We start from the raw sequence: 19,647 nt of genomic DNA, 5'->3' as shown, positions 1-19,647 counted from the left end.
TCCAAAAATCTTTTCCTAATTAAAATTCATTTTTTTTATTTTATGTTGTGTCGTGTCTTCTATTTCTATACTACTTATGAATTAGTGATCATTTCAGATGCTCAGTCATTGGTCGTATGCGATGCGTAGTTTCTATTCTCAAATCGTCTACTCAACTCGGCCCCCCCCCCCCAAGATTAAACTCTGAGTGCGCTACTGGTTACTGCTGAACATCAGCTTGTTAAAAGGATGTTTGAGAATGGAGGATAAATAAAATATATGCATAACCCCACCAATACAGGAAGGGTGAATCCAGTGCAATGCATATTTCTCTGTAACAGTGGAGATTATTAAGCATGGAATTCATCTACTGCGTTTTTACTCGCAGTACTCATTTTGTCGCGTTGTGTGAAATTAGTTTCCTCTGAGGGCCTTGTATTTAGCACTAATTTCATGTATTATGAAGTTATAAAGTATTAATTCTAATAATTCGTGAAATTGTTGACATTCTGGATGGACTTTTAGGCTTCTGAAGAAAGCTGACAAGAATAACTTGGACACTAAAAAAATTGGAAGCGATAATTTGGAAGACCTTTAAGGGAGAAAAAAAACTTAATTCTTTCTCTCTAGTTGCCTTTTCAATGGTTAATAGAAGAGATGGAGAGTATTTTCCCTCAAAGTGGTTAAGAAAAACAATTTTTAAGAGAAAAAATGATAATAAAAAAATTAGAGACAGAGTAAACAAAAAGTAAAAAAAAAACATACATGTCTCTCCTTCAGGGGGAAAAAAAGATGAAGTTTAGAATGAACAGTCAATACATTTGAGGATTAGTTGATGATTTTAAAAAATGCAGACAACTTCAAAAGATCATGCTCACGAAAACTTCGGGTGAAAACAACTAAAATTTAATATAGAGGACTTACGAGTTGTTAAAAGTATACTATGAAAAAAGAACTTTGAAAAGCAAAAAATTAAAGATATCGTAGAAACACATAACAAAAAATAATATAGGAAACATCTTCAAAAAGTACCGAATAAGACTTCTGCTGTTTTCTTTTGGGTTAATTGCAATACGCAGCCATGTCTACTTAATGCGAAATACGCAGCCATGTCTACTTAACGTCAGATAGTAAGTTCTTGGAAAATTTAAAGATGGTAAGAAGATGGGCGGATTAGGCAATAAAAATAGACTTATACAGTCTAGAAATAACTGGTGGAAATCAGTTGAACGGTGCTATTCATAGTGATGGTTACAACATTTTCCTTTATTTTTCGTTCCTCAGGTCAACTTTCCTCCTTCATTTGTGTGGAAATTTTTAAGGGACTTCAGTAACAATATAATAAAGAACTATTTGGTTGAAATTCGACTACGAAGTTTATAAAAATATCCGAGAAGGAGGAGAAAAATGATTTATTATGATTATTCCTGATTATTTTCAAAAACTACTTTTGTTTTTCCGTTTATTGGATGCAGAGCTCAGATTTCGTAGGCTGTGGCCGTTAACGGCCTATCAGTACTAAGTGAACTAAGTGTGAACCTTAATTAATAATAAGGATTATTATTAGTTAAGGTTCACAACCTGCACAGATTGTCTTTAATAACCATACTTTTAGGATAAAGTGGTCAGTGTTATGTCTAAACATATTTCTGCGTGTAAAATGCGTATATTTTCCTGGCCAGTTGGTCTAGTTGGAGCAAATTTTATTTGCCTTCATTCAGTAAATCTGATGAAGGCAAATAATGATGGAAGTGATGAAAGAATAATAAAACATTCTTCGACCAACATCCAAAATTAACCTCTTAAGGAATATATTCAATCTGCAGTCGGTCCTCTAGACATTGCCATTCTTACGTGAAGGAGAAAACGGCAATGAAGTGTCGAAGAAAAATTCATTTTTTATTGGTACTTTAATAAAGTAACAGTTGTCATGGTGAGGAGGCCGAAATAAATAGCAGAAACAATCGAGACGCATCGCGTAACAATTTCACGCATTGTCTACTCGACTTTTCATTTAAAGCTTTTCTAGGGTCTGCAGGGAAATAAATTGCTGTAGGAAGACGTCGCACTCACTATTAATATATAGATCTTTCAAATGTTGAAGTACAATTTAAAAAGAATAAAAATCTCCTGTTGCAAATAAATTCTAATCTAATGTATTATCATCACTTAAAAGAAACATCTTGGCCAACGGGTTTTTATAAAAGGCATTTAATTGATCATACTTCCTTTGTTTCTTGCTCAAATACTTGTATATCGTTTCTTTAACTTTATCATCATGTCAGAAAAAAAAGATGCTTCAGGAGACTGATAGTACGATAGCTCTTGGGACGACTTTAACTTACTTGTTTCATCCAATGTATGTTAACATTCTTCCTTTCACGAACTTAGGGCCTGGTTGTCTGTTTCGGTCACAGTCCAATGTTTCATCAGGCTTCCTCTGTTTCCTCATCGTTTTGGTCTGTAATTCATCTTCTTGCGTGCTCATGCACAAGACATCGTTCGCTCTACGAGTTTCTTGGAGAAATAAGTGAATATTTTATTATATTATTGCTGTCTGATTTAGTTCTTTAATCTCGTTTATCCAGTCTTGTATATCCCATGCTATTCTTGTAATCGTAATTTCTATTGAAGAAGGGATTCTTCTCTTATTTCCCAAGCTTCAATTAAATACGATAATTTTGGTTTTCATAAACGATTATACATTCTTAGTCTGCTTTTCTGTGTGCCTACTTTTGGTTTTACTGTTTAATTATTCCATTTACTTAAGGTAATTTCTTTCCTTAGACAAGTCTAAATATTCATTGTAACCTGAATACTTTATTCTAAGTTCTTCTGAGATTTTAACTTCGCTTGGTAATTTTCTTTCAATATTTCATGTATTTCTTTTAATGTTTGGGAGAGTTAGCGATTACATTTAAAAAAAAAATCCTTTAAACGAGGATGTTTGCTTGACATATATCATGATAATAATTTATCCATTGTTGTCTTCTTTCATCAATATCGTTTCTTTTGTTCTTACAAAAGACAAAATATTTCTATGCAGATTGTGATTTATAAATTACTTTTCCTAATTTATCTTTCCAAACTCTTTCTGTGAAGGTTTCTTCTATCTTTTTGCTATTCACATAATTTGTTGACCACAGATAGTTGATATCTCTGATATGTTATTGCTCATGTACTCATATAGCTAACGTACTAACATATTTATGAGTTACTTGTCCGACGAGCACAGGCTTGTGTTACAATCAACAGTGATCAACTTAGCCATAACAATAGCCACTTCACTTTACTTTCGTTCTGACCTGCACTCAGAATACTATTTCAAAATTGAATACTAAACAAACAGGTTTAGTTTCCATAACGAAAGTTCAGTTTTTAATTGTTGAAAAAGCAAAACTAAGAATAGAAAAATGCGCTAATAAAAATAGTGACACAAAATGTGATCTTTCCTGGAGCAAGATAAACTTACATAGAGTAACAAAATTTGGCTGTGGCAGATGGCAACTTTATAGTCTTCTTCTTATTGTGCTATCTTCTATCGAAGGTCAGCGACCATCTTGGCGAACAAACTGCGGTCTTGTGCTAATCTGAGCAGTTGTGCACTGCTCTTTCCTGTCCACGTCTTGATGTTGTCAAACCATGATATTCTTTTTCTTCCTCTAGTTCCTTTGCCATCAATTCTTCCTACCAAAATAGTTTGTAGAAGTTGGTATTTGCTGTTTCTCATGATGTGGCCAAGATATGATGTTTTTCGTTTCTTGATTATTTGTACAAGATGTTTAGCTTTGCCAATGGATTTTAAGACATCTTCATTGGTAATTTTTTCTGTCCATGATATCTTTAGCACTCTTCTGTATAGCCACATCTCAAGCGCTTCGATTTTCTTGATGGTTGTCGCCTTCAATGTCCATGTTTCAACTCCATAGAGCAGAATAGACCACACGTAGCATTTCAGCATTCGGCATCTGACTTCCATGTTTAGGTCTTTATTGCAGAATAGTGTTCTCATTTTCATAAAGGACTGCCGTGCAACTTCAATCCTTGTCTTTATATCTATTTCTGGATCCCACCGTTCATTAAGCCAGCAACCAAGATATTTATATCTTGACACTTGATCAATATTTTTCCCATTGAGTGTCAGTTTCATTGATGAGGCTGGATGTTTGCTGATGATCATGTATTTTGTCTTATTGATGTTTATATTTATTCCCGTTCTTTGGCTTTCTATGTATACTCTGTCAATGAGTTTTTGGAGATCCATAATATTATCTGCAATTAGCACTGTGTCATCTGCATATCGTAGGTTGTTAACAATCTTTCCATTTATTGTGATTCCCTCTGGACATTCTTCCAATGCTTTTTTAAAGATTACCTCTGCATATATGTTGAACAGGAGTGGTGAGAGCACACATCCTTGTCTCGCTCCTCTTTTGATGTTAATATCACTGGTGGTAATGTTGTCTAATTGAACGGTAGCTGACTGATTCCAATACAGATTTGTTATTAGTCTTATGTCTTGTTCGTCTAGCCTTGTTTGTTGAAGGACTTCTATTAAGTTAGTGTGTCTGACTTTGTCGAATGCTTTTTCAAAATCTATGAAACACATAAAGACAGATTTCTGTTTTTCTATGCATTTTTGTATCAATATTTGGGTACAGAAAAGGGTCTCTGTAGTACCAAAACCATTCCGAAAGCCGAATTGTGTTTCACTTAGAGTTTCTTCACTTTTTCTATAAATGCGATTCTGAATTACTTTCAAAAATATTTTTAATGTTTGGCTCATTAGACTAATAAGTCGGAAGTCACCACAGGAATTCGCTTTGGGTTTCTTTGGGACAGTGATAAATGTAGATTTGAGCCAATCTGATGGAAATTCATCACTTTCATATATTTTATTAAATAGTTTTTCAAGAAGTTTGATGTTATCTGGTTCTATTAATTTTAAAAATTCTGTTTGCACACCATCTGGTCCACTGGCTTTTTCCTGCTTTACTTGTTCTTATAGCATTCTCTATTTCGCATTTCATGATTGCTGGTCCTTGAATGTTATCTTTTATATTTATAGGCTTCTGTCTAGTATCATTGAAAAGTTCTGTTACATATTTTATCCAAATCTGTGCTTTATTCTCTTCTTCTAGAATTATTTTTCTATTTTCGTCTCTTAGAGACGCTATTTGCTTATTCCTCAGTTTTCCGGAAATTTCGTTGATTTTCTTATATAGATTGAAATTATCATGTTTCTTCTGAAGCAGTTCAATTTCAGTACATAAATTTTTCATCCAATTTTCCTTGGCTTATTTTATTTTTTTCTTAATGATGTTATGTGTTTCTGTATACCTGGCTAGGTCTTTGTTTTTGTACATTCTTCTTGTATCACTAAGAGAAAGAATCTCATCTGTCATCCATTCCTGTTGTTTTATATTATTCACATAACCTACTTCTTCAATACTTGTTGTTACGATGGCATTCTTTAAGCTATTCCAAAGAGATTCCACACTTTTATTTTCTTCTATGTTAATCTGTTGTAATCGCAGGTTAAGCTGTGTCTTGGCATTTTTATTTATGTTCGGGTCTTTCAGTTTTTCTACATCAATTTTCTTTTTCTTCTTTTGTGATTTTTTAGCTGATTTTAATCTAAGACGTACTTCTGCAACTATGGGATTGTGGTCTGATGAGATATCTGCTCCAGGATAAGTCTTTGCACTCTTTATACTACTGTGGAATCTTTTATTTATCAGTATATAATCAATTTGATTTCTGGCAATGTTATGTTGGTTATCTTGAGGCGATGATGGTTTTGAGGGAGAGTTTCTGTATTATTCCAGATACATGAACACTACGTTTTGCTTTTTTGATGCCTTCGTATAATAATGCAGATATAAACATCATATAATGTTATGTTCCTTTGGATATAAAGAAACGAATAGCAACTGAGGATGACCCGTATAATTTCCTAAATTGTTTTTAAGTTTAAATTCGGAAATTTAAAGCGCCAAGTAAAGGTAATAACAGTAATAATGAGATGATAATACGTACATTTAATATTGCAAAGATTTTTCAACGAATTAGAAGATGGCAAGGAGATTGAGTGATCGAATATGTCATCAGAAGGGGCAGAGAGAGAAAGAGAGAGAGATGAAATCGACGGAAAGTAAAAGGTCACATCCTTATGGATTGGATTGGGTTAACAATGGAAGCCTATTTTAAAATACAAATCAAGTAAAGGACACCTTCCAAAGTTCTCTGTCTTTTATTTAGGGAAGACATGTCAGTTCCTCCCTGTGGACTTCATTTGCTAAGAAAAATGGTTTCCGAGGCTTGGGCATAAAGAAAGAAGCCACTCTTTATTTTCTCAACTGCCTTGAACGCTGCACCATTCTCCCTCCAGTGGGAACGAGAGCGTAAATGAAAAGCGTACTCCAAGATGGGTATGCGCGAAGCACTGATAGCGAAGCATTTTTCCCTCCAGGTGTTCTTACTCGCGACAGTCGGCTTATGTAAAACAAGCGCCTTAGTTGTTTAAAATTCACACCACAACGACATTGAATATATAGTTTATTATTAGCATTTTCTTTCCATTTTTTACACAAAAGAAAAGACGAATTAATGTGCATTTTTTTATATTTTCATGATTATTTGTCATTATTAAAATAACTTGGACCGCGTTTATGACGTGTCCAATAAAGTGGTTTTCCGAGCGTGAAAATGGAGGTGCATAAATAAGAAAATGGTATTACTGAGCAAGCAGCTTTGAAAATTGCGTCATAATTTGCCATGACGTCATCACAAAAGAGAAAAAGCAGACCAGAAACCCGAGGAATTCGCTTTATTGCTCCATCTTGAAATGTAAATAGGGGATTAAAATGAAAAAAATATTTTTCAAAATCACTAAACGTATTAATATATACGATAATGTTTCCAAGTACCGCCTTAATAGCGGTATTTAGCCGTGGCCAAAAATAGCGACGTAATCCTTTGTAGGAGTACAATAAGAGCAGACGGAAAATCGGAGCTGTGGTCCATTAGGATCTTGGATTAATTCTGGTTGTTGAACATTCAAGTGCGCATTTTTCTCATCTAAAAGAAGATGAAGCGGTCGCATTTTCTGCGCAGTTAGTATTTTTGCCCACCTAACTGGATTCCTTTTATTGGCGTTCTTTGCGACTACAGACAAACATTTCATTTTTATAACCTCCATGGTTGTCTCTCTTGCTCTGTTTGTTACCACCGTTTTCTCTGAAGCATCACGACATTTGCAGTTGCTCTAAGTTTTGGATTATGCGGCACATTTTTGTGCAGCACTGCATTTAATAATAATAAAAAAAAGCTGGAAACATAACGACAACTTGTCGCTTATTTTAAATACCTAATGGGGAAAGAATGTGAATTACATGCCAGCTTATCTAAATAGTGAGCACAAAACTATCTGTAAAAGAGAAGCATAATAGAAAACCAATATCACTTTATATAGAAAGTCGAATAAGAGAAGGAAATGAGATAATCAATCTGATAGCTCTTCAACTCGTATCGATTTTATAGGGAAGTTAATTAAAGTCCTACTTATAAACAGCTTTCCATTTTACATAGTTGAAAAATCCTCTTTTCTTTTTGTCAATAGAAAAGTTAAATGCTTGAGATGTAGTATGAAATCTGTCAAACTAACAATCAGATTTAATCAATAAAAAAATGAAAAATAATTAATTAAAATGATTGTAGATAATCAGAAATGTGAGTTTTGCTAGTGCACTCTTCATTATCGCAATTGCACTTTCTTGTGTACTGTCGAAATGTTTTGTCGAGCAGTTTCGTTTGACTGGGATCGACAGTTTAATAGCGACCGATTTAAATTTCATTAAGCCAAGGAGGAATTATTACAACATCGTTTTATTAATAAAACGATCCTCTGACGATCTAAAAATGATGTCAAATTGTATTGCAATTTTTTTGTACATTTGTACCGTGGGTGTGCTTAGGATTTTTTTTTTCATACCATTAAAATTGAATTATAAAAAATCATCAGTCATTCTGTTTGGTTGTCCTCTTGTTATAAATTTACCAATAGTCGACAAAGTTCTATGAATAATGTTTATCATATACATCCTAACATTCTTCGCAAAATCCACGGAAATATTGACAATCAAAAATCCAACTACTGACAGTTTCTACATACACTGCAACTTGCATTAACCCTGGAACAGTCACAAGTCAAAAGTGATTAATGACCTTTTTTTATTAGTGATAAAACAATTGGAAATGATAACATGAACCGTTTCTAGTTCAGTGATGTATTACAGCCTCCATCGTGAACTTTATTTTGCTATCTCGTTTATTTCTAAGAATTTTGTAAGGAAATTTGTCTGACAAATCTAAGTATCCTACTGTTCGTATGAACAGGCAGACAGTTAACAAAATGTATTCTTCTTTAGGTTCACCCCCCCTATCCCGCCCAATTTATGCCCACACGTAGACCCCAACTTCACCGTTCATGAGTTCGAAACCCTATTTGATGGAATAGGTTGGTTATTTTAATAATGACAAATAATCATGTAAACATAAAAAATGCACATTAATTCATGTTTCTTTTGTGTAAAAAGGGAAAGAAAATGCTAATAATAATCCTTATTCCCGAAGTTTCTTATGTCTTATATCGCGTTTGTTCTTCCTGCTGCTTTGAGGGACGAAAAACCGAGGTTCCAGGAGAAAAAATCCTCCACCTCCTTATGAGACAGGATACCTTACCATTTCATTGAAAACACGTGATAAAGATTCTTCACATAATAGACCGGATTCGAACCCGGATCCTTCCAAGCATAGGGCTTATCTAAACCAACCAGCTCTAGGTTCTACTATAATGTAATAATTAAGGAAAAATGCATTTTACGTTAACTGTCTGCTTGTTATTATTTTTAATGCAGCAACTTGCGTTCTTTAATATACGCTATTCAAAGCCAGGACTATTAATATCTGGAATCACATTTCCAGGTAGTCCTCAAGATAATTGACTTCCCTATTGGACGCTACTCTCTTTGCTTCAAAACAGTCAGCACAGAGAACCAAGAGAACTACCTGCATTCATTCACATCTTGGAGTAAACAGCGTTTTACTAGCATCGTTTTGTTTCATTTTCAGCTTTTCTTACTTGAAAAATAACTCGAGGCAAAAATGAGAATTTTCTGTTCAACAAAGCATTGCGATGTTAATTCTGATTTGAACTTTCATCAGTTTAATAGGAACATTCTGCGTATACCCTTCGTGCAAATTACAAGCAGGCTAATAGAATAGTTGAAAAAATCGTATTAAAATGAAATTGTCAAAATGGGTGAATCCATCATCTCATTCCACTTCTGTGTGTAACGTAGTACATTCTATGAGCGAGTGTTGGGGGTTGGGCTCAATATACTGTTTTATCTTGTATCCTAAATGTGGTTGTGAGTGAAATTAAGAAGCTACAGAATTGGGAAATTAATTTTTATTTATATAAAATCTGAGTTTAATTCATCAAATGTAAAATACTTTTTTTTTGTATTAACCAGTTAGATAGCTTTAGTTTTTTTGGGGGAATATATATATATATACTGGGTTTATCTTGTAGTAGTGCCAAATTTGCATTTGAAACATTAGTATTGTTGTCGATATCAGTGACTGTACTCTGACATTCTCGACATGCGATTGTGTGTGAATGTACCATTCATTTGCAATGCGGCGGAACTACTGCACGTGAAGGTGAGCACGACCGGATGCGAGAATGTAAAATGAAGGGTGTGACTTTAAAAGTTTAAGCATTTGCTAAAATTGTTGTTAAGAACTTTCCCTTTAAAAATAAGTCCTGATGTACTGTACTTAAAAACATCATCGTATGAGACGTGATTTGGCTCGACAGATTTGACAAGAACGCCACTCACACCCGATTAATAGACAAAAATCCTATTGATGGACGGTAGATGGCGTACTGTGAATGAGGAATTGTCCAGTAGTGCCGTCTGGACTTTTTGTTGATGGTACCCGAGCAAAAAAGTTTGCTTATGCGATGATGCCTTATTTATGATATTCTTTGATATTCGTGGAGTCATAACCACCAATGTTCGAACTCATCACTTGTGAATAAAATTTAAACAGTACTTAACAGCGTGAGTTTCAATGTCTTTTACGTTTTTGATAATAAACATTTTAAAATACAAAAATAATTTATTATAATATTGTGCTTTGTCTTGAGATGTCAGTAAAAAAAAAAACGTTCTGCCCTTAAATCAATTTTTAATGAATCACTAAGGCGATTCATTAAAAATACCCCTAAAATTTTATCGTTCTGTTACATTGCTGTTTTTATTGTATTATAATAGAGTAAAACAGCAATATAACACACTTACAGAATTTTAATTAATGCTGTATTGTGATGCAGTTTTCCGGTATTTAAACTTCATATAGATTTGTGGACCAGCATTTGTATCTTTGACACGCTTGCTAATAAGAGTTTTTATCATGTTCTAAAAGATTTTCAGACTCAATTATTGAAATAAAATGTCTCGAAACTGTTCTGCAAACCGAAGTCTTTTAAAACTTCGAAGTGAAGTTAGTTTCAGATTGAATTTTACTAACATTTGCATTTCATAACGCAAAGTCTAAGCCTGGGGATAAGTGATGTCTTTGGATACATGTTTACGAGAAAGTTCCCTTTTTGTTGTGCGAGCAGGGAATTAAATCTGTAAGCCCAGAGGATTTGGAATACATGCAGAATGACATTTGGTTATACTTGAAAAGACGATTGAGTTTTTCTTTTTCGCTGCTATTTCTTCTCATTCTACGACGGTAGCGAAGTTCCTATTACAGATGAGTAGGCAGTCTGTAATATTTCTCACTTAATGTAAAATTCGTAAGTCCTGCGCAATAAATGGATTTCCTTTTTCTGTATACTATAAACGTACTTAGGACATGGAAGATACTTGTGTTTTTTTTCCTCTTATTTCCACTGTATTCTTAAGTGAATTCTTTCTTGTTCAAGGTTTGTCTTCGAAGCTTTTATTACGAGTTTGATAATGGGTGGCATTAGAAAGAGCACTCAAAGTATTCTTCTAATTGCTTCTTACTTCTGTCGATCTAATTTAGTTTCTCGTATTTGATTAGCCACCTTCAACTCGTGCATCTCTCGGAATACGTGTTTGCTACTTTAAGCTGTAGGGGTGGCAGTTTTCTTCAGAAAATTTAGTTAGCGAAATGGATACAGGAAATGAATGTTTTAGATAGCAGTGCATTTGCTGCATCGTTAAATTGTGATGGCGTAGGGTAAGGCTATGAATAACTGAGATTTTATGGTCCCAATATGAAGGCGGCAGAAACACAATTCTGTGCAATTGTGTTTCGAAATAAACTAGTTATTCTTTAAAGAAACGAATAAACACAAATTACAGGTCTCCCATATTTGTTTCAGATAGTTTTAATACTGCAGATTTCTTTCAAATAAGAGTCGAAGCCATTCCCATAATTTGAGATGCGTTTCTGTGTATAAAAGTATTTTGAACTACTGCCAAACGCATCTGGAGCGGTGATCTTGAACTTGTCTTGTAAAATCTGTACGCCACTTTTTACATACATCTATCATTTCGACGAGACTTCTAATATCTCGTTTCCATTTGCAGAATAACACACTCAATAGAAGAACTTCTTTCCCGCTAACATTTTAATATTCACATACGATCTGTTTCTTTAACTAATACTAATGCAAATAGTATTAGTTAAAGTATCAGAGAATATCTGATATTCTCTGATACTGTCCATTGCTCTAAAAGTTACTTTTATACATCTAAACTCCTTAAATAAATTTTACTTTCCTGGAATATTTCACTATAACGTCTTTCGGTTTGCATTTAATTACAGTTACCTTTGTGATTCTTTTTTTTTTTGCTCTTCGGTTTCACAGTCTCAATAAATATTTTATTTAATATTCTTTTCAAGTAAACTCCATTTCACCTAATCCACGCATGTTTCTTTTTATTTAAACCTCGCTTTGCATTTATATGCAAATCAGTTGCTTCGTTTTATCGCATTTATTATTACTGCCACGAGCACTAAGTCCATTTCTTCCGCTCCGTTAAAATCCATCTTCTACGACGAGGGTGTTTAATTTTTAATTTTAGCTGCAGTAATCTTTCCTTTCTAAATATTTTTTCTTTCTTTCATTCATTTTTTTCTCTATCTTATATTACTTCGTATCTTCTGTTTTTATTTGCATTCGCAATTTATCACAGAAACTTGTTTTTATCTGGTATAAATTTTAAAGAATCTATAACGAACTGCTTCATTAAATCATCCAAAATATGATTTGTCACTTCATATATCCGTGGCAATTCAAAGATTTCTAATATTTTACTTATTATAGATAAAACATATTCTCATCATTTGTAGCCTCTTTAGATCCTCATATTAATACACTAAGTTGTGAGTATTTGTCTTTGAGTGGACAAGTCCTTTATCTTACGAGGCCACAGGTGACTCTTGTGTGTTTACGTCTGGTCAATGGATAAAAATGACGAATCTATTTTGACCGTCGGTGATATGACTTTGAGTGTTTAATTCTTTTGAGCAGTTGAAATAATATTTCATAAACAATCCATGTGAATATCTGAATATTAGATGAACGTTTTTAGTGTTTATTTATTTTATTTTATTTTTTAACTTGCGATCTTTGAATGGGCGAATTTCAATTTGCATGAACAATTACATGCAAAATATTTTAATCCAAAAACATTAAAAAAACTCATGTTGCTAAAAAAAAAATTGAAATTGTGCTGTGTACTCATATTGATAGTAAAATTTAATCGATAATTACAGTAACATCAACTTCGCCTTCACTTCGTCGTAATAATTGGTGAGTCATGTCCCCCTAACGACGATTAAGGTAATCTTCGCCCACTCATACAGTCTCGCTAGATAGTAGTACTCTCCTCATTCACATAAGGATATTTTCCAAATTACATCTAATACAAGTTATAAATATCTTCTCCATGCTCTGGGAATCCTTACAAGTTTTCGCGGGACTTTATGGGTTTCGTGGAACACAGTTTCTTAAACTATATTCCGTGATTCTAAGAGTATAACCATTTAAGTTTTCTTCTAGGATTTATGAAATTATCAATTTATTTCTCAAAAAACTGGAGTATAATTGAAATAGTTTCTTTTGCGAAACAACTGTACGGTAGACTGATATCACATGTAATAATGTTATTGTAGTATTAAGATAATTTTAGATGATAAAATACAATGTTCCTGTGCCTACAATCCCTTGATACGGATATGTATGGTTACTAATTAAATGTTATATCTTTTTCATAGTTTGTTATGATTCATGAATGGATTCTGCGACTCATTACACATGACAACGAGGCTCACATAAACCACGTACATCGTCCAAAACACAAAGCCTAATCTACTGGCAGAAGCTTTACCATTCTGCTCCCTTAGTCCAAAGCAGCGCGTGACCATTCTCTCTCTCTCTCTCTCTCTCGCACTCCTCTTAGCCAATCCGGAAACTTCGATCAGCTCTCGTTGGCTGTGAGCCCAGTTACAAAGTATAAATCGATACGGCTCCCCACTTTTTCAAGAACGGCGAAACTAGGCGAACGCTGATTACCATTAGGGCGTTCGTGACCCTAAGAAGGTGCTCCTAAAACTGGTGACTAAGTGTCTGCCGCCGTAAGTCGAGTTTTTCGTAGTGTTGTTTTGCTGCATGTTGTGCGGTACTGCCATGGAGGAGGAGGAGGAGGCCAGAGACAACGTATAGTCTGCGTTTGTGTACGGTGGTTTCGTCAATTTGATGTCCTTCTGACGTTGCGAAGGGCACTCTCTCTCTCTCATTGTCGGGTAGATGCACGGGATCTGTTCTGAAGATGGTTTCATTGCCTGCATGACTTGCATACTAAGTTAATTGGCGTTAAAGCGACAAAAAGAATTCGTAACGCAAGTTATCGCCAAGCCAAGATGAAAGGTGAGTTCTCATAGGGTCTGTTTATCAACATAAACCTAGCAACTAGAGTACGGGTTTCAACCATGTATTTATGCTGCAGGTAAAGTACGTTTTAATCGCTGAGTTAGTTAATTTGCTTGTTTGCTAAGTGTCTTTATAGTAGAAAGATTAACCTAATTATTTAAGTAATTCTCTGTGGAACACAATTAGATTATTAAAGAGGTTATTCTCGTTGATTTACGACCGTTACGTGTAGAGTAATTTAAACAGAGAAATTAATTCATACCTTTTTATATATCTTTATGGAAAACATTATTTGAATTAGTCTGCTGCAATTGTCTGCTTGGAAAATGTTTGTTTATTTGAATTAAATTGTTCGGATAAGAGAGACAGAGACTTGATATTCTTCATTTCAGATTTATCACAAATAATTGGATTCAACAATGAGAACATTAATTTTATTTATAAATGCGTAGTAGAGCTTTCTATATCATATGTTAAACATTATAGTAAATAAATATGTATGTTCTACACGCACACAAATTCCATTATAGCTTCGGTGATTGATATGTTTGATATGAATGAAGGCTACGCGTAGTCTTTTGTGTTTCTTCACATATAAACAATTCATTTGTTTGTGTCTATTTCATTCCATCCAAAATTAGGAAAGCTCGTGTACATGTACACGTACTCAGATTAACTCTTTATTTATTTTATCACGGTAGCTAAAAGCAGGCGAAAAATGTAATCTGCGTCTTACTGACTGGCTGCCTGAAGCCTTCGATATAAGCTACTGTGGAATGCTGGGTATGTCAAATGAAAGTTATCCGTAGAGATGTTGACTTTTAGGACTAAGAAGAAGCGACGTATAAATCTATGCTTATCAGCAAGATGCCAGACTGTATTCTATTGCTATAGCGTTTGTGTATTGCGGAACTACTCTAAGTTCTGAGATACCTGTCGTACCAATTTATACAAAACGTATTTTACAGACGGGTAAGGATCGTGACGTCATTTTCACTCGTGAGTTTTCTTTGTATAGAGATACGTTTGTTTTTTACTTGCTTACACATGTATGAAAGAAGATACGAGTTTGTTTTTCACATGCACACTCATATTGATCCCTTCCTTTGTTATTATAAGTAACAAATAACTCAAATGATGCACGAGTTTGATCTTTAAAGCAGTGCTGGTAAAGGCATCGCATACTCTGCGATCACAAAACTTTTATTTTTATCATTATAATTAATATACGCACGTAATTTTATGGTGGTTCTTAAACTAGTTGACAAGGACATATAATTTAATACTTAAATAAGTAATCTCATTCAGCGAATAAGATTCGTGTTATTTATAAAAAAAATTATAACACATAACATGTAAAGTTTGTTTGTACGTATTATTATATCTGCTTGTACTCGTTTTCAACCAGTGGTTGTTTTAACAGTATTTAATTGTAAACATTCCTTTAAGCTCTTCTAGAGGTTCAAGAACGTAATTTCGGAAGAAACAAGACTAAATATTTATCAACAGCAGAACTATTCGGTTTTCTAGACACGACCTCCTAACTGTGTATTCTTCTTTAATGTTATCAATACTCAAGTATACGCCAGGAAAAGGTTAAAAAACAAAGAAAATCGGCTCTCTGCGAAATCTCACATGGGAATCTAGTCTTAAATCTACGTTTCTCGCGACATTTACTTCTGCACCGGACACATTGTAAAGATAAGCGACTTCTTTCCTGTTTCTTTAGCCTACATCTCGCTACTTTCCTCTCCTTGACTTATCAAGGACACTCACAGAGAGCCTTAAGCCCAAACCACTGATCTAATACTTGTGATTTATTTACTTAATCTTTCTCTGAAGATTAAGATATTGAAGGCGACAAATAAGAATTTAACGATATATTACTTTTCTTTCTTTATCTGAATCTTTTCGGAGCAGTAGAGCCCGGCAGAAAATTGCAAATTTTTTCCATCTTCACTGTTAGCATCGAAACCATGAGGGAATATAAGAGAATATCATTCTCGGTCATTGTCGCATCAATTACATTTACAACACCCATTTTTGTTGTAACAAATAGGATGGATTCGACTGACGGTGTTTAAAAAAGTCACTTAATTTGAATATTAAAAATATTTCAGATGACTTATTTTGAGATGATTTCAAAGTGTTGGCTTATTATCACAACTTGAACTGTCCTTCACGATTACACTCGAACAGAACGATTTCGGCTTAAATTGCCGTACGTTGGATGTTTGCTATGTCGTAGCAATCCACATTAATGGTTTCTTGAGAAATTAGTCGATGGTATCTTTCTTAATGAGGATATAATTGTAATATTACTTATAAAAAGAGGATTAACTAATATTATATTGTCAAACATTTTGTCCGCGCGGTTAGCCTAGTGGCTTTGCGCTTCGCAACCACATGCCTGGGGAAGGAGTGTCCCAGGTTCGAATCCCGTCGAAGACGTGAGGAACTTGAGGATCTTCCTCAGGCATAGCCAAGTTAGCCGGTCTTGGGTGCGGGCAGTAGGGTTTTTTTCCCGCCAGTTTATTTGGCGTTTTTCATCCCGCAAGCAGGCAAACCGGTTTCGTGAACACACGCCTCTACAGCCAAAAATATATCCCCCCCACCCAGCGGCAGACTAGGCGACAGGTCGGTTGGGAGTGGTACTAACAAGTAGTCGCATCTAAGTAACACGCGGACCCTGCATAGGAAGCGGGAATAGCGCGTAGTGAAAGAGAAAGATAATGTCAAACATTTTCTTCATCTGAAACTACAATTTCTCTGTGAAAAATAACAAAGGACACTAAAACGGCTCCCTACTTTCTCTGAAAATCAAGAACAGAAGATAGTGGCTCTGGTTTTCTCTAAGATAGCATTCAACACTTGAAGATTGTACAGAATAGCGATTGCATGTGTATGCGTACTTGCCACAAGGCTTAGTGTTTCAAAGAGTATATGTAGTACGCGCTTTCGATTAGATTTTGATTTAAGAGTTTTAATAGTTATTTATTTATCAGGGATGCATTAACTCCTTTAATCTGGAATTTTATTCTGAGAATTACAAAGCGCCCTTTGCAATACCAAATTTGCAAATTTTAGAGCATTTTGATTTTTTTTTTTAAATCATGAGTTGTAAATATTTGTTAATATAATTAACTTGTGCAATTGACTGTATCAGCAGTCTTATGACAAAATCGGTACATTCTAGGTTTAATTATAAATGAGAATGATCACTGATGCCTTCTCAGATTCATTCTATGAGTGGAATACTTGAGAGGTGTAGTTTAGTGAAATACTCAACACACAATGAATTTCGTTGTCAGTGCTAATGAAAAGTTCGATCTGACTTCTCTCAGCAGTGAAGTAGACCCTTTCTGCGTCCTGACCAAGAAAAGTTTCCCACTATTTATTTAAGTTATTTCATATTATTGTCCAACAAGCAATTTTTGAGTACTCGGAAATGTATTCTTATATTTTCTTACTGTCTTTTCTCTACCAACATGATTTCGACCAGTCATCTGTCTTATGTGACAAACTATTTTGGAAATCTACTTGGATACGCCTCTACTTGGTGCAACTTATAATCACCGTGAACCAAATTAAACAGGGAAGATTAAAGCTAGGAACGATCCGATACTGACTTCTTGATCATACACACAACATAAATTATCTTGGTTGTTAAGATCTACCCGATAAGCCTTCACTTTTGAGTAGATATTTTTAACTGATAAGTTGTTCCGACCCTAGAATTCTGTTAATAAAGAAAACTGGCTTGCATCAAGAATTATGATGGTAACTTTCCCCAGCATTTAAAATAATAAACGAGATCATTGACTTGTAGCGCTGATAACTCGTATGTGGTTATTTTATGACTGTATTTATTTGGCAGATGGTATAAATTGTGGATTATGTTTAGCAGGTCACCCGATCATTCATTCAGGTATATCATCTGTCAAAAGTGGACGACACTTTTCGGGTTAAGATGAATTAGCACGTATAACTTTTTTTCCCCATCCTGTAGACAGGCAGACCACTGGCCTGAAGACAAACGAAAAAAGGACGATTAAGAATCTTAAAGCAGATTTGACGAGTGAGGAGTGGATAAAGACGAAATCTGAATTGCAGATTGATTAAGTAGGAACTTCCTTAGCAGATTAACTTGGGTTGGGGCTTAATGAATGCATCGTTAAATTTTCTTCCCTTAGAAAGGAACTAATTTTTTTTTAGCTGTGTCAGTATTTTTATTTTTGTTGAATATAAGAGGACACGATTATAATCGTAAAAATCTATTCAATTCGGAATTGGAAAAACGACTAAGACTTTTGCGCTGATGTATTTATGTCTTAACTTCGACTGCTCTTTAAGTTAGTTTATTTTTAGAAGATAAAACACTTGAGTTTCTAAAAAGAAATCTGGTTCACCTTCATCTGAAACTGGCTCACTTGAAACAGTGTTAAATGTTCTGCTTATAAAAGACAGGATTTGAACCAAGTTTTCCCTAACCAAAGGGAAAACCCTAACCCATAATCTGCATTATATTGTATAGAATAATCATGAATCACGTATTGTTTGCGGTTTTGCAGCATGATTTTGCCGGTAAACATCACTTAAGAGTTAATCTGTCTCGACAACTGCATTCCTAATCGAAATGCAATGCTATAAATGAAAGGTTTATTTTACTTTCAACATTCTAATAATCGTGCTATGCCCACCGCAATGTTGAAACAATAATTGCAATTCTAATGAGCAGCAAATACTGAATAAAGCCTACTCAGATTTTCTTTTACCGCCTGGCTTACATTAATAAGTGTCTTCTGTTGACTTACGGCAGTTGGTAAAATGATGCCTTTTCATACATAGTAATTGCAGAATTTGTAACTGTTGATTGCTAATAATTATGTCACGTGAAAATGAAACCGACGAAGTGTAAATACCAGTTTAACTCAAGGGCTATATTGACGAAACGAAAGGCAAACTAGAATTCACTGCCTTTATCAAAGAACGTGGACCACGAGACATCTGTTGAATAATAATAATACCTAAACATTGTTATGACGTGTGGAACAAAATATTAACACAGGATTCACGTTTCTGCAATAAATAAAAACTAATAAAAAAACAAAACCAAATAACATGCATGGAGAATTAACCCATAAATTGCAACAATACGTTGCAATTTATGCGTTTCTGGCTGTGTGTGTGTGTGTGTGCGAGTGCGTGCGTGCAGAATGGTATAATATCAAATGGAAAAATGAAAATACAGTCATCGTAAGAAGTAAAACAGTAATGAATTAAATAATTTGAACAAAATAGTACGCGATGTCTTAAAATACTTGAGATAAATGGCAATAATGAATAATAAAAACTATAATTAGTATAAAATTTATATTATGTCATGTTCAATTCAATTCATTCTTGCTTCATGGAAGTGAAACATTACATTTATTTATTATTTTTTTTATGGTCATTTAAAGAGCAGATAAACGAAATACCTTAGGGAAAAAAAAGTGGCTAGATGTATCCTGTGGGAACAAAAGAGGAAATTCTATCGTTCCGTCATACAAATTAAATAAACAGCTATATAATTGAAAATGGAATGACAAAACACGTGGATAACGGTGGATTGTCAGAATAAGTGCAAAAGCATGAACTAGATGGGAAGAGAACTGGAAGCCAAAGAAAAACTATCATAAGCC

General features: G+C 34.2%; 1 protein-coding gene across 2 annotated transcripts in view; it reads left to right on the top strand.

Annotated features, from left to right (window-relative positions):
• Positions 1 to 19,647, top strand: part of LOC150102789 (synaptotagmin-1-like) — a 155,397-nt gene that overhangs the window by 44,758 nt on the left and 90,992 nt on the right. Inside the window, exon 1 of one of the 2 annotated variants that reach the window (XM_090398688.1) lies at positions 13,597 to 13,960. The exons of the other annotated variant lie outside the window; for it this stretch is intronic. Coding sequence (XP_090254814.1) covers positions 13,954 to 13,960 — 7 coding nt within the window. The 5' untranslated portion in view covers positions 13,597 to 13,953. Of the gene's footprint in view, positions 1 to 13,596; positions 13,961 to 19,647 lie in introns of those variants that run through there. 2 annotated transcript variants of the gene reach the window in all.

This window comes from Typopeltis vanoorti, chromosome 10, assembly GCF_054136105.1.
Source record: "Typopeltis vanoorti isolate ZY-2024b chromosome 10, IOZ_Tvanoo_1.0, whole genome shotgun sequence".
NCBI lineage: Eukaryota > Metazoa > Arthropoda > Arachnida > Uropygi > Thelyphonidae > Typopeltis > Typopeltis vanoorti.
This window is presented reverse-complemented; position numbering and strand designations above follow the sequence as displayed.